This window comes from Lipotes vexillifer, unplaced genomic scaffold (assembly GCF_000442215.2).
Source record: "Lipotes vexillifer unplaced genomic scaffold, Lipotes_vexillifer_v1.1 scaffold1477, whole genome shotgun sequence".
Classification (NCBI taxonomy): Eukaryota; Metazoa; Chordata; class Mammalia; order Artiodactyla; family Lipotidae; genus Lipotes; species Lipotes vexillifer.
The window spans coordinates 920806-935752 of NW_006776536.1; the positions used below are offsets into that span (position 1 = coordinate 920806).

General features: G+C 38.6%; 1 protein-coding gene across 2 annotated transcripts in view; it reads right to left on the reverse strand.

Annotated features, from left to right (window-relative positions):
- The window catches only part of KDM2A (lysine demethylase 2A), a 101492-nt gene that overhangs the window by 33766 nt on the left and 52779 nt on the right, over window positions 1-14947 (reverse strand). For both annotated transcript variants that reach the window (XM_007450443.1, XM_007450444.1), the window contains 4 exons: window positions 7381-7519; window positions 6541-6619; window positions 6094-6140; window positions 1213-1391 (listed from right to left, as the gene is read on the reverse strand). In XM_007450443.1, coding sequence (XP_007450505.1) covers window positions 1213-1391; window positions 6094-6140; window positions 6541-6619; window positions 7381-7519 — 444 coding nt within the window. The remainder of the gene's footprint in view (window positions 1-1212; window positions 1392-6093; window positions 6141-6540; window positions 6620-7380; window positions 7520-14947) is intronic.

Sequence of the window (14947 nt, forward strand, 5' to 3'; positions counted from 1 at the left end):
ACAGGCCAAGTTTTACTTTTACAGCTACAATCTTACTACTCTTAAATTGAAATTCTAAAAATACTGAGGAACACATTTATAAACAATGTTATTGTGATTCTTACTATCTCTCCTATTGAATGCTTTATTTATTAAGTGCACCTTGTTAGGTTAATAACAAGGCTAAATTCTAACCACCTGTCTTCCTGTATTTCCTTATGACCAAACAAATGACAATTAATATAAAAAGGATTTTTGTCATTTTAGGGGGGAAAAGTTTTCTTGAGCAATTCTGTATTTGTTGTAGCATCTCCAATAACAAGAAACAATAACAAAAATTATAGTCTCTTCACATAACACTGATAACATTTTCCCTTTGGTCTGTACATACCAATGTGTTAGTGATAAAAACAATGCAACTAACTAGTAAGTTGAAGGTATGTATGTATATAAATGTATATATAAAACAGTATTATAACCGATTAATACCACATTTCAACTTTGAAAGTCAAAGGGTACAATTAGGATAATTTAAATGGCGATAGGATAAAACACTGAGGACTTGACTCTGAAAAAATGTACATTTTTTCCATTAGTACATTCCAAATTCCACCGTTCCAGGTGGCATACTTGACTCAAGTGAGTTCTGAGACAGGAATAAAAGTGGTCGAAAAATGACTAGGTATATTTAAAAAGTGAAACCAATCCCACTTAGGGAAATGAGTGCTCTCAGCATCCTGTAGACAGCCACTTTCATAAGAGATGGGTTAAATCAGTATCTACCTTAGTAAAGTTAAACATCAAAAACTAACTTCCCCTCGGGATGGGTTGTCAATTTATTGCTACTAGTCATCCAACAGAATCTACTCAAGAAACCATCTCATACAATCACCTGGCTCTAAATCAGTTTTCTCCCAAGCATCTCTGCAAGTATAAACCTATAGGATAGAAATTTATTAGGCAAACTTCCTATTCACAGTTCTTATCAGAATGAATTTAAGACTTTTCTCCATTACATGCAAAGGCCAATGTTCTTAAATTATCAGAATGGCCTCTCCCTATCAAAAACTAAGTGATGTTGGAAAATGATGACCCTTCTAAAAACACAAGTTATTCTTATCAAATAGTCTTGTTTATCCTTATCCTGGTATGTTTAAGAAGTTATAAATTCTCCCAGTGTATAATCAACCCTCTTGGTGACAAAGACAATGTGGAGAAAATGATTAGACTAACCGTGGAGGGCCGCTGCACCATATTCTCCAGCCTGGTGTGGCTAAACTCTAGGCTGATGACATTATAGAGTTTTTCTCGCTCCTCCTCTGGGGTCTCATAGTAGCGTGTCCACTGAGCCATGGTCATTTCAATGCCTTTCTGTGTGTTCACATCCATGACATCCACCATCCGACGACTCCCTGCCATGAAAGATGCATTGATCATCTCTACTGAGCCACTAATATCCTTAAATATATTAAGAATATAAGACACAAGTGAAAGTAAACAAACTATCCTTTCTTCTTACAGTATTCACTAATAGACAGGCTATAGCTGTCACTTTCAAGGTAATCGACAGAAAATCAAATCATAAAGAATGACAAAGACAAAGGTTAATATTAAAAACAACAATCACTCCCTATGGCATGTTTACTATATGGTCAGGCATTGAATCTTATATTCAACATCTCACTCAATCCTAACAATTTTAAATACTAAGTACCATTCATAGATGAGAAATTTCATTCATTCCATAAATATTTACTGAATGACAAAGACATCTTAATGATCTTAATGAATACATAGATGTACATCAGATTCTCAACCAACTATAACAACCACAACAAAAAGCAGAATGTCACAGAGGCAGCATAAAATAGCAGAGGGGAGAAAACAAAAGCCTCAGAGCCAGAGACCCAAATTTAAACCTCAGCTCTAATATTACTTGGGCAAGTTATTTAACTTCTCTGAACCTTAATATCTTCTTCTGTAACTTGGGAATAATATCACCTTGTGGGCCATTGTGAGGATTTAGTCAATGAGGTAAAATGTCTGACACAAAATAGGTGCTCAGTTAAACAGCAGTAAAAATAAAAGAAAAATTAAAAAAAAAAATTTTAAACTAGACTGACCAGAGAAGGATTTTAGAAAAAGGGGCGCGCGTGGTAGGGGGGCTTCCCTGGTGGTCCAGTGGTTAAGAATCCACCTTCCAATGCAGAGGCCACAGGTTCGATCCCTGGTCGGAGAAGTAAGGTCCCACATGCCGCAGGGCAACTAAGCCCACACGCCGCAACTACTGAGCCTGCGCACTCTAGAGCCCATGTGCCACAACTAGAGAGAAGCCCGCGCTCCGCAACGAAGAGCCTGCGTGCTGCAACGAAGATCCCGCGTGCCGCAACTAAGACCTGATGCAGCCAAATAAATAAATTAAAAAAGGAAGGGGAAGAAGAAACATTTGAGTTGGGCCTGGAGGAATAAATAGAATTTCAACAAGATTCAACAGAGAGAATTCCAAGCAGAGGCAACAGCATAAGAGAAGATATGGAGAGGCAGTACACCTAAAAAGTTAAGAAAATGGAGGTCAAGGAGGGGAGAGAAAGAATAAAAAGTTGCCACTGAAATATTAAGAATATTGTTCAATTTGTAAGAAACTAACAAACACCTATATATCCACCTGGCTTGGTGGATATACCAAGCAGTGTTAGGACCTGGTCCCCTGCCTCAAGGAGTTCATAGTCTAGTTAGAGATAAGACATAATAGGCAAGAGGACAAGAATATGTCCATAACGAAGCAGATATGGCAGAATACACATAAAAAGATAACTGCTAATGTAAGACAACAGACTGAACCTACTCTTCATTATTTGGAAGAAAAGGCAAACACTAAATCAAAACTGCCTTGAAATACCACTTCACACCCACTAGGATGGCCACAATTTAAATTTTTAAAAATAGGGAAAATAACAAGGGCTGGCAAGGGTACAGAGAAATCAGACTGTACCGGCAGGAATGTATAATGGTGCAGGTGCTATGGGAACACTTTGGTAGCTCCTCCATAAATTACGCAGAGAATGACCACATGATCCAGCAATTCTATTCCTAGGTACATATCCAAAAGAAACAAATGCAAGTGTTCAAACAAAAACTTACACATGAATGTTCTTAGCTGCTCTAAATCACAACAGCAAAAAGGTGGAAATAACCCAAATGCCCATCAACAGATGAACCGTTTAACAAAGTGTGGTGTGACTGCCCCAGCGGCGCAGTGGTTGACTCTGTGCTCCCAATGCAGAGGGCCCAGGTTTGATCCCTGGTCAGGGAACTAGATCCCACATGCATGCCACAACTAAGGAGCCTGCATGCTGCAACTAAGACCTGGCGCAACCAAATAAATAAATGAAAAACTAAGGAATTAAAAACAAAACCAAAAACAAAGTGTGGTATATACTCATGCAGTGCATAGATTATTCAGCCATAAAAGGAGTGAAGTACTCTTATACGCTACAACATAGATAAACCTGAAAAACATTTCGCTGAGTGAAAGAGGCCATACACAAAAGGCTGCATATTTTATCATTCCATTTACATGAAATATCCAAAATAGGCAAATCTACAGAGACAGAAAGTAGCTTAGTGGTTGCCCGGGCCTGAGGGAAGGAGAGAAGAGGGAATGACTACTTAATGGGTATGGAGTTTCTGTTAGGGGTGATGAAAAAGTTCTGGAAGTAGGTATTAGTGATGGTTGCACACTGTGAATATACTTAATGCCACTGAGCTGGATACTTTATTACAATGATAAATTTTAGGTTATCTGTATTTTACCATAATTTTAAAAAAATTAAAAAGTGAATGCTTTCCTTTAGGAATGTAGATAAGGCAAACACAGTTCCACTCTGCCAATGCTACCAGAGCACTCAGATAAAATAATGGCAGTCATAGAAATAGCTAACTTTTACTGAGCACATACTACGTGCCAGACACTGTTCTTCACATTTAAGTATCTTGCCCAAGGTTACACAGGTAGTTAATAAGTGGAGCTGGGATTTGAAACCAGCCAGTTTTGTTTGAGTCCACACTTTAAAATCAATATATCCCATTATATAAAGTTTACACAATAGAACATGTGTACTATCTTTTGGGGACATGAACTGACACTGGAGATGTAACATTCTACTTTAGGTAGAAAAGAAGAATGGATCAGCCAAAGTACATTTAGTAACAATGGGTTATTGTAATCACCAATATGTTGTTCACTGCATTTTAACAATCATCATTTGAAATTTCTGATAAGTCTGTCAGTTTAAATATAATCACTGCTTTATTTTAAATCACAACAAAGATATCTGTGACCATCCACAGGTCTGTTTGGAAAATATAAGGTTAGGAAGGGCTCTAAAGACCATTATTAGCAGAAAACATATTGAGGACATGATAAAGTGGTAAGTGAGAAGGAATGCAAAAGAAGGCTAGTGAGCGACTCAGTCCTTATATCTGTATAGCTCAGAAATTTGGATACTGTAAGTCTATGACAGGATCTAGAAGTCTATATTTTTAACAAGTATCACAGATGATTCTGATGCAGGTCATCTGTGGACCACAAACCCCTAAGAATGCCTGACCAATAGAGAAAAGCTTTGGTGGTCCATTAACTTGTGGATCCAAGGAATTACTTCCTGGAGGTCCATTAGGAAAAAAAAGTCAAGCGATGGACCGGTAAGTACTCAAGTACTATGTTTTCTGAGGCCCCCTGAGAACCCTGCCTTGTGAAGAGTAGGAAAGCATTTTAATTACTAAACAGATTTACTGAGTATCTACTATACCCCAGAGACTGTCCTAAGTAATAGGAAATACATAGTGACAGGCAGATAGCTGGAATCTAACATAGAAACAGGTAGGGGAGTGAAAAATACAGGGAATTAGAGAAACTTCCTCTACCTAGGACATTTATCTCTTGGATAAACGGAAGTTATCCAGCTGTCTAAAAAGAGCCCTCAAGTGGCCAAGAGACAGTACTACAATACTTAATTTCAAAGGGAGAGACTGAACTGGAGCTTCAGCATAGAGGACAAAACATAATACAAGTTGTAGTGTTAGGCGGAAAGCATCTGAAAACTTCTTTTGTTTCATGTCCTGTCAGAAACATTTCTAAAATATTTTAATCCACTTTACTGCCCTATCATGTATAGGAGAATAACTATCTCTGAATTCCTAAGGATCCTGACACGTCTCAGGGCCGCACTGAACACCAGTGATCTGCAGAAAATTGACCAAACCCTTACTGACTCTAGGAAGTTTTCTTCTTTAATTAGACTGTTCTAATTTGCTTTTTCCCTCTAAACTTTCAATATAATGAAATACAAATCTGGCACTTCCCTGGTGGTCCGGTGGTTAAGAATCTGCCTTCCAACGCAGGGGATGAGGGTTCGATCCCTGGTCGGGGAACTAGGATCCCACATGCCATGGGGCAACTAAGCCTGCGCACTGCAACTACAGAGCCCACGTGCCACAGCTAGAGAAGCCTGCATGCCGCAACGAAGACCCAGTGCAGCCAAAAAAAAAAAAAGAAGAAAGAAAAGAAGTACAATTCTGATTAAGACTCAAGTTAACCAATCACTGATGAAGAGAAATTTTAATGAATCTACTTCTTAGCTTACAAAGTTTCAAACCTTAGCCAAGTTACCAAATGTAGCATTGGTGAAAACTTCCTGGAAATTTCTCCATGGCTTTTAGGGAAAGGAAGAGAATCATAGATGAAGTTTCATTCTTGGCTCAGAGATATAAAATTTCACTTTTGAAATTTTGCCCTGGAAGGTAGGCTCTTCATGGAGAGAAGGAAGGATGCACAGTGATAAAAACAGTAGGTAGGAAAGAAGCAGATGTTCAGATGTTGTATGTCTAAGTAGTAGTAATAAATGAAGCAACTTCTATAACTACCTTTGAGAAAATCCTCAGTTGCTAAACAGTAGTTTCTAATCAAGAAACTATTTCAAGTAGTATATACTTCAATCAAATATATAGTTCAATGTTCCTAAGCCTTAAATCTCAGTAAGGGATTTAAGACTCAGTTGTAAATCTTAGATCTTTGCCTCAAAGACACTCAAAGGCCTCAAGTTTAATACTTACCCACACACATTTTGACATCATTCACAGTGAAGTCTGGATCTGGCATCCTATGAAACAAACACTAGTAAGTATAATGGGAAGCACAACTACTCTAGTCAGGTGAGTTTTTTCTTAAAGAACTAAGAACTCCCCAGTCAAGACATATCAATCTTCATATTGAGGATTAAAATATATTTGAAATATAAATGTATATATATGTACATATATACATAGGAAAAAAGAATATACGAGAAAAGGTTAATAGGGATTATCTCAGGGTGGTAGATTTTAGGAGATTTAAATTTATTTTCTTTATAGCTCATCTATATTTTCTCACTTACCTATAACAAAACACTTTTAGATATTTTCAATGATCTATGCTTTGGATTATCCATACTGCATTGTCTATAGCCCTGGGTGTAACATGGCCATTTTGCAACCACATCCAATCAAACAGCAAACACTTACTTTATTCCAAGTCCATCGGAGTTCTTGAAAATCAGAGGGTCTCTTAAGCCACCCCGCTGGATATACTCTACATTAAAATCTGTCACCATAGGAAAACAATTGTTAGAAAGGCAAAGGTTTAGCTGGAAAAAGACAAAAGGACCATGAAAAGGATCCTAAGTAATAAGGTAGAGATGGTATTTGCTATTTCTGTATATACAGTTTTGCTGTTAGATAATACATGCTTGTTATTAAGAAGCATCTCTTAAGGTATAGGGAGAGCACACTGAGAAGCAGGGCTCAAGGGGTTTGCTAAATCTATACTTCCACAATAATTCAGAATTTAACCAACAGGGGATAGTACTATTGAGTCACCTCATAAATCCTAAGCAGAAATCATCACCCTGTCACTTAATAGCCTAAATATGTAACTCTGTCCACTACAATACATACCATGACATCCTTGTCAGTTTGCCAAGGAACAAAGCTGCATGATACACACAGAGCTCAGTTTTGGTGGGGCAGGTACATGCATAAAAGCATTTTTATTATACTATTCTTAATTAAACCCAAACCAAGGGATGGGAGAAGAAAGAGGAGGCCTTTAGGGAAAAATTCCAACATTCTTGCCCTAATAAACGCTTGCTTTTTCCAATATAGCAGAGAATGACTCACAGGGTGGGAGGACTGGGGCGGGGGTGTGTGCATGAGTGGCATTGAATAGTAAGAGAAAATACAGATAAATAGCATCACAGCATCAACAGGCAGTACTTTGGCTGCAGAGATGCTGAGCCCACAGCTCCCAGAGTCTACAACTTCCTACATCAAGGGGCTTCAGGTCTGAACCCAAATGATACTGACCTCTTCCTTCCATAAAAGTAACAAAATTTGCATTATATTTGTTGGTGTGGAGTTTCTCTTCCAAGTCAAAAGTTCTTTTTCCTTCAATTTCATCATCTGAAATGCCATCATCTTCATAGCGTCGTCGCATGGTACCACGCTGGGGAGAGAGGGACATAAGGATGAAATCATGTACTTTTTCATGCCTTTCAGTTGCTATGTTAAGCATCAATTTTCCTTGCCTTATAGATCTTTTTCTCAACTAAAGGTCAGCTAATATTCTCAGAATGTACAAAATTTTAAATGAGTCACTAGGTTTCCTACTTTGTAAATTTTACCACTGCTAACTCTTTGAGCCTAGAGATATAAATTTACAACGAAAATATGACCAAATCAAGTCTACTAAACATTTTATTTGTCTATCATTGCTTAAACTGTCTTCATAGACATTACAGGCCAGGATACAAAACATAATTTTTTCATGGGGAAGGCCCTTTCTAAATGAGCTTTCTAAAATAACCTTCAAGAATAGACAAAAAAAAAAAAAAAAGAATAGACTAAAATATTTGAATTAATGAAACAGAAACTCTTTTACAGCAGATAAAGAAAGTTAAACTAAACAACAGTATTCCAAACAGCAGACCATCAATACTTAGCATTAAGGACAGTGTCTTGCCAAAAAAAGATATACAAATGGCCAAAAAGCACATGAAAAACGCTCGGGATCAAATGGCCAAAAAGCACATGAAAAATGCTTGGGATCATTTGTCATTAGGGGAAATACAAATTAACACCACAATGATACACCACTTCACACCCAATAGGATGGCTATTATCAAAAAGGTAGATGATAACAAGTGTTGGAGGGCATGTGGAGAAACTGGAACCCTTATACAGTGCTGATGGGAATGTAAAATGTTGCAGCCATTCTGGAAAACAGTTTGGCAGTTCCTCAAACAGTTAAAACACAGAGTAAGTTATCCTATGACCCAGCAATTTTAATCGTAGGTATATATCCAAAAGAATTAAAAACGCACGTCCATACAAAAACTTGTACACAGACGTTCATAGCAGAACATTATTTATAATAGCCAAAAGGCAGCAACAACCCAAATGTCAATCAATTGATGAATGGATAAACAAAATGTGGTATATTTACACAATGGAATAGTATCTGGCCATAAAAAAGAAGGAAGTACAGATATGTGCTGCAATATGGAAGAATCTTAAAAACATGCTAAGTGAAAGATGCCAAACACAAAAGACCATAATCACATTTTTATTTTTTTACTGTACGAATGGCCTTTATTGTTTGCAACAGGAAGTGGAAGAGAGAGGATATGACAGATCCAGCTCCTGGGGCAGCTCCAGACTCGGTCACCACCCTCAAAAAGTCATAATTTTATTTACATGAAATGTCCAGAAGAAGCAAATCCACAGAGATAGAAAGTAGATTAATGGTTGCAATGGGCTGGGGAGAGGGAGAGATAGAAAGTAACTGTTAACAGTATGGGTTTCTTTTGGGAGAAATTAAAAATGTTCTAGAATTAGATAGTGGTGATGTTTGCACAACTCTGTGAATATACTAAAACCCACTGAGTTGTACACTTTAAACGGGTGAATTTTATGGTATGTGAATAATCTTGTAAGCTTTTTTTTCTTTTTTTTTTAAGATAACACATTGCTTATGCTGCAAATTTACCTTTTGGTATATTTTACTTTAGCCAGTGTTAAAATTTGTCAAAGTTTCTTGAATACATACACATAGGACAATTCACGTGGGAGGCAATGAATGGTAAAGTAGCCCTACTCCAGTATATGCTAAGAACAACCAAACCTGGAATTTAAAGTTAGATATTGATGATCTAGAATTGATTACATGGCACCTGAATTTATACAAACACTTAAGAAAATGAGACACTGTAGAAAGGTCTCTTAGGGAATGGGATCAGGGAAAGGGCAGAAATAAGTCATAAAAAATAAAAACTACACACAGAGGAGAGCACACCAGAGGAGAGCAAGATTCAATTTAGCAGTTTTAGGTAGAAACACTGATAGATACCTGATATCTTTTCCATATTTGGTAAAAAACTTTATAACGCTCTTGGGCTTCCTTGGTGGCACAGTGCTTAAGAATCCACCTGCCAATGCAGGGGACACGGTTCAAGCCCTGGTCCGGGAAGATCCCACATGCCGCAGAGTAACTAAGCCCGTGTGCCACAACTACCAAGCCTGCGCTTTACAGCCCACGTGCCACAACTACTGAAGCCTGCACACATAGAGCCCGTGCTCCGCAACAAGAGAAGCCACTGCAATGAGAAGCCCACGCACTGCAACGAAGAGTAGCCCCCGCTCGGGGCAACTAGAGAAAGCCCACATGCAGCAACGAAGACACAACACAGCCAAAAAGAATAAATAAATAAAATAAATATTTAAAAAAAACACAAAAAACTTTATAACACTCTTACCTAGCACTTTGTTGCCATAAATCACAGCTCAAAGGCCAAAAGACCTAATTTTAGTAGACCTCTCACTCTAAAAATGCCATCACTGCTCAAAATATTTTTAGTTACCTTTATATTTGAAAGGGGGGGTGTTATTTTCACTGACAATTTCTTAAATAGGTTCGTTTTTTAGAAGACACCACTCCGTTCTCTTCCTCACCTTATTTCATATATGTGTCTTTGAAGAGAACTCCAAAAGATGAGTTCCAAGTATGTCAAAAAGCAGGAACAATACCATCGGAATAAATGTAGTTTCCCACAATAATCACTTTTAGAAAGCATTCATTTGTGCCCAGAAATAAACCCACGCATACATGGTCAATTAATTTATGACAAAGGAGGCAAGAATATACAACAGGGAAAGGATAGTCTCTTCAACAAATGGTGTTGGGAAAACTGGACAGCTACAGGCAAAAGAATGAAACTGGAGCACTATCTTATACCATATATAAAAATTAACTCAAAATGGGTTAAAGACTTAAATGTAAGACCTGAAATCATAAAACTCCTAGAAGAAAACATAGACAGTAAGCTCCTTGACATTGGTCTTAGCAATTTTTTTTGGATCTGACTCCAAAGGCAAGGGAAAACAAAAACAAAAATAAACAAATGAGGCTACATCAAACTAAAAAGCTTCTGCACAGCAAAGGAAACTAACACCAAAATAAAAAGGAAACCTACTGAATGGGAGAAGTCATTTGTAAATAATTTATCTGATAAGGGGTTAACATCTAACATATATAAAGAACTCATACAACTCAATAACAAGCAAACAAACAAACAAACTGATTAAAAAATGGGCAGAGGATGTGAATAAACATTTTTCCAAAAAAGACACACAGGTGGCAAGAGGCACATGAAAAGATGCTCAATAACACTAATCATCAGGGAAATGCAAACCAAAACCACAGTAAGGTATCATCTTACACCTGTCAGAATGGCTATTATCAAAAAGATAACAGGGACTTCTCTGGCTGTCCAGTGGTTAAGACTCCATGCTTCCACTGCAGGAGGTGTGGGTTTGATCCCTGGTTGCAGAACTAAGATCCCTCATGCCACACAGAATGGCAAAAAAAAAAAAAAAAGGGACTTCCCTGGTGGTGCAGCGGTTAAGAATCTGCCTGCCAATGCAGGGGACACAGGTTTGAGCCCTGGTCCGGGAAGATCCCACATGCCGCGGAGCAACTAAGCCCGTGCGCCACAACTACTGAGCCCGCGTACCACAACTACTGAAGCCTGCGTGCCTAGAGCCCATGCTCCACAATAAGAGAAGCCAGTGCAATGAGAAGCCCACGCGCCACAACGAAGAGTAGCCCCCAAAAGCCCATGCGCAGCAATGAAGACTCCATCAATCAATCAATCAGTCAATAAAGCTACCATATCATCTAGCAATTGTACTACTGGGTATCTAACCGAAGAAAATGAAAATACGAATTTGAAAAGATATATGCGGGACTTCCCTGGTGGTCCAGGGGGTAAGACTCCGTGTATGCAATGTAGGGGGCCCAGGTTCGATCCCTGGTCAGGGAACTAGATCCCGCATGCGTGCTGCAACTAAGAAGCCCACATATGCAACTAAGAGTCTGCATGACACAACTAAGAAAGCCATATGCTGCAACTAAATTTCCCACATGCCACAAGGAAGACCTGGTGCAGCCAAAAATAAATAATAAATAAATATTTTTTAAAAAGAAAAGATATATACATCCTTATGCTCCCTGCAGCATTATTTATAATAGCCAAGATATGGAAGCAATCTAAGTGTCGATTTGATTGATGGATGAATGAATAAAGATGTGGTATATGTGTACACACACACACACACGCACACACACACACGATGGAATACTACTCAGCCATAAAAAGGAATGAAATCTTGCCATCTGCAGCAACATGAGGGTTGAGAGTATGATGCTAAGTGAAATAAATCAGGCGGAGAAAGACATACACATATGTGGAATCTAAAAACAAAACTAACAAAACAAAATCCAGAGTCATAAACAGAATAGATTGGTGGTTGCCAGAGGGGTGGGCACGGTGTGAAACAGGTGAATGGGATTATGAAGTACAAACTTCCAGCTATAAAATAAACAAGTCATGGGGATGTAATGTACAGCATGGGGGAATATAGTCAATAATACCGTATTAGCTTGGTAAGGTGACAGATGGTAAGGAACCACTGTGGTAACCATTTTGCAATGTATACAAATGTTGAATGTTGTACACCTGAAACTAATATAATACTGTATGTCAATTATACCTCAATTTCAAAGAGAAAAGCATTCTTTTGCATAAATTCTAATATGCACATCAAAAAAATCCCAGTCATATTTTCAAACTTTAACATTTCCTAGGTCAACTATTACTGACTCTTTTTCAGTCAAGACATCATCATCTTGATTATCCCAACATTTCTAACATGGTAGCCTGAAGTTCTCTGCTGCTTCTTTCTTTTCTTTTTTTTTGCGGTATGCGGGCCTCTCACTGTTGTGGCCTCTCCCGTTGCGGAGACAGGCTCCGGACGCGCAGGCTCAGCGGCCGTGGCTCACGGGCCCAGCCGCTCCGCGGCACGTGGGATCCTCCCGGACCGGGGCACGAACCCGTGTCCCCTGCATTGGCAGGCGGACTCCCAACCACTGCGCCACCAAGGAAGCCCCTCTTCTTTCTTTTTACATGCTTTTATTTTTCCTATATTCAAGAAGAATTATTCTTCCATTTGTACTTTCAATATGGAAAGTGTAAGGATATAAGGAAAACTCCTGCCCTGGCCAAGCTATGCCCATTTCTTAAGGACTACAGAAAAATTAAATTCTTGTTTTCTTTTGATTGTTGCAATTGGGAGGTCAACAGTAATGTGAAATTATTTGTGCTGGTTTTAACACTGTCAAGGATAAGGGTCCCCCCCCGGTCCATTCTCCTATCTATATGTACACCCTGGTGAAAGTAAACATCTACGGCAAATCTCTAAGTGCTTAAAAAACATATTCAATCCTCAAAATAACCCTGGAAATAAGTAGTCAATGACACAATCTGCTACAGGTGAAACTCAAAAGGCAATGCCACTTTAACACTAAGGAAAGCAGCCACCAATCTCCTCCAGCCTACCAACATTACCAAATAAATCTAAATCGTTTAACTAGCATGCAGTGCTTTTTAAAATTCTAGGTGCTTTTTGGCAACCTAAAGGATGTTTCTGGCCTCCCATAGACACCAGCCCTTGCTGAACCCAGTGTCACAGTAAATAGCAGGCACAAACTGAACTATGAAATCTATTCCAACCACATTTTCACTCAAAAGCAATTTGTACTTTCCAGGGTTAACAGTGAGTTTTACTCCTGAATAACCAATTATCATTTATTCTATTTAGATTACCAAACTATATAGCAAACTCATGTTTTCCAACTCACCATGAGCAAACTCATGGTGGCGCAGTGGTTAAGAATCCGCCTGTCAATGCAGGGGACACGGGTTCGAGCCCTGGTCCAGGAGGATCCCACATGCCACAGAGCAACTAAGCCCGTGAGCCACAACTACTGAGCCCGCATGCTGCAACTACTGAAGCCCACGCGCCTAGAGCCCGTGCTCCACAACAAGAGAAGCCACCGCAATGAGAGGCCTGCACACCGCAACAAAGAGTAGCCCCTGCTTGCCGCAACTAGAGAAACCCCGCGCGCAGCAACAAAAACCCAACACAGCCGAAAAAAAAAATTTAGAAACTGCCTTAAAAAAATATTTACCACTCCTGGTCAGGTGGTAATTAACTATATTAAATGGTAAAAACAGCCACTTAAATGGAATACTTAGTTAACTCAAGTACTGACACACAAGATGAAGGGCTACAGATACTATACTATACTATACTATACTATACTATACTATACTATACTATACTATACTCTCCTAGATGGTTAGCTGTAGAAAAGACAATGGTGGGAATTCCTTGGCGGTCCAGTGGTTAGGACTCCACGCTTTCACTGCTGAGGGTTTGGGTTCAATCCCTGGTCACGGAACTAAGATCCCACAAGCTGCAGCGTGGCCAAAAAAAAAAAAAAAAAGACAATGGTGCAAGAGTAGATGCAAACAGGTATCCACTATTACACAGAAACATCTGGCATTCTCTTTTCTAAATATGTGTAAATGGAAAGCAACCTTTAAAACTATAAAAATTTTAAAAATTAAAAAAAATTTTTAAATGGTGCTGGGACAACTGGATATCCACATGTAAAAGAATGAAGCTGGACCTCTACCTCACACCTTATACAAAAAAACTAACTTAAAATGGATCAGACTTAAATGTAAAGGCTAAGACTATGCAATTCTTAGAAGAAACTGTGGTGTAAATATTCATGACTGTGGATTAGGCAACAGTTTCTTAGATAAGACACCAAAAGTACAAGTAACAACAACAAAATAGATTAACTAGATTTCTTCAAAATTAAAACTTTTTTTTTTTTTTGCAGTACATGGGCCTCTCACTGTTGTGGCCTCTCCCACTGCGGAGCACAGGCTCCAGACGCGCAGGCTCAGCAGCCATGGCTCACAGGCCGAGCCACTCTGCGGCATGTGGGATCTTCCCGGCCCAGGGCACGAACCCGCGTCCCCTGCATCGGCAGGCAGACTCTCAACCACTGCGCCACCAGGGAAGCCCCAAAATTAAAACTTTTTGTGCTTCAAAAACACTATCAAGAAAGGTAAAAGGCAATTTATAAAATGAGAGAAAATATTTGCAAATTATATATCTCATAAGGGTCTAATATCTAGTATATATAAAGAACTCTTACAACTTAAAAATGAAAAGACAAAATATAAAATTAAAGTGGGCAAAGGTTTGAAAGAGTATTTTTCAAAGATATATAACTAGCCAATAAGCGCATGAAACATCATTAGTCTTTAGCTCATCAGTCATTAAGGAAATGCAAATCAAAACCACGAGATACTACTTAACAACTACTAGGTAATAAGTGCTGGTGAGGATGTGAAAAAAGCAAAATCCTCATATACAGTTAGTGGGAATGTAGAACAGAGCAACTCTTTTGGAAAAACAGTCTGGCAGTTCCTCAAATTGGTTAGAGTTACCATATGAC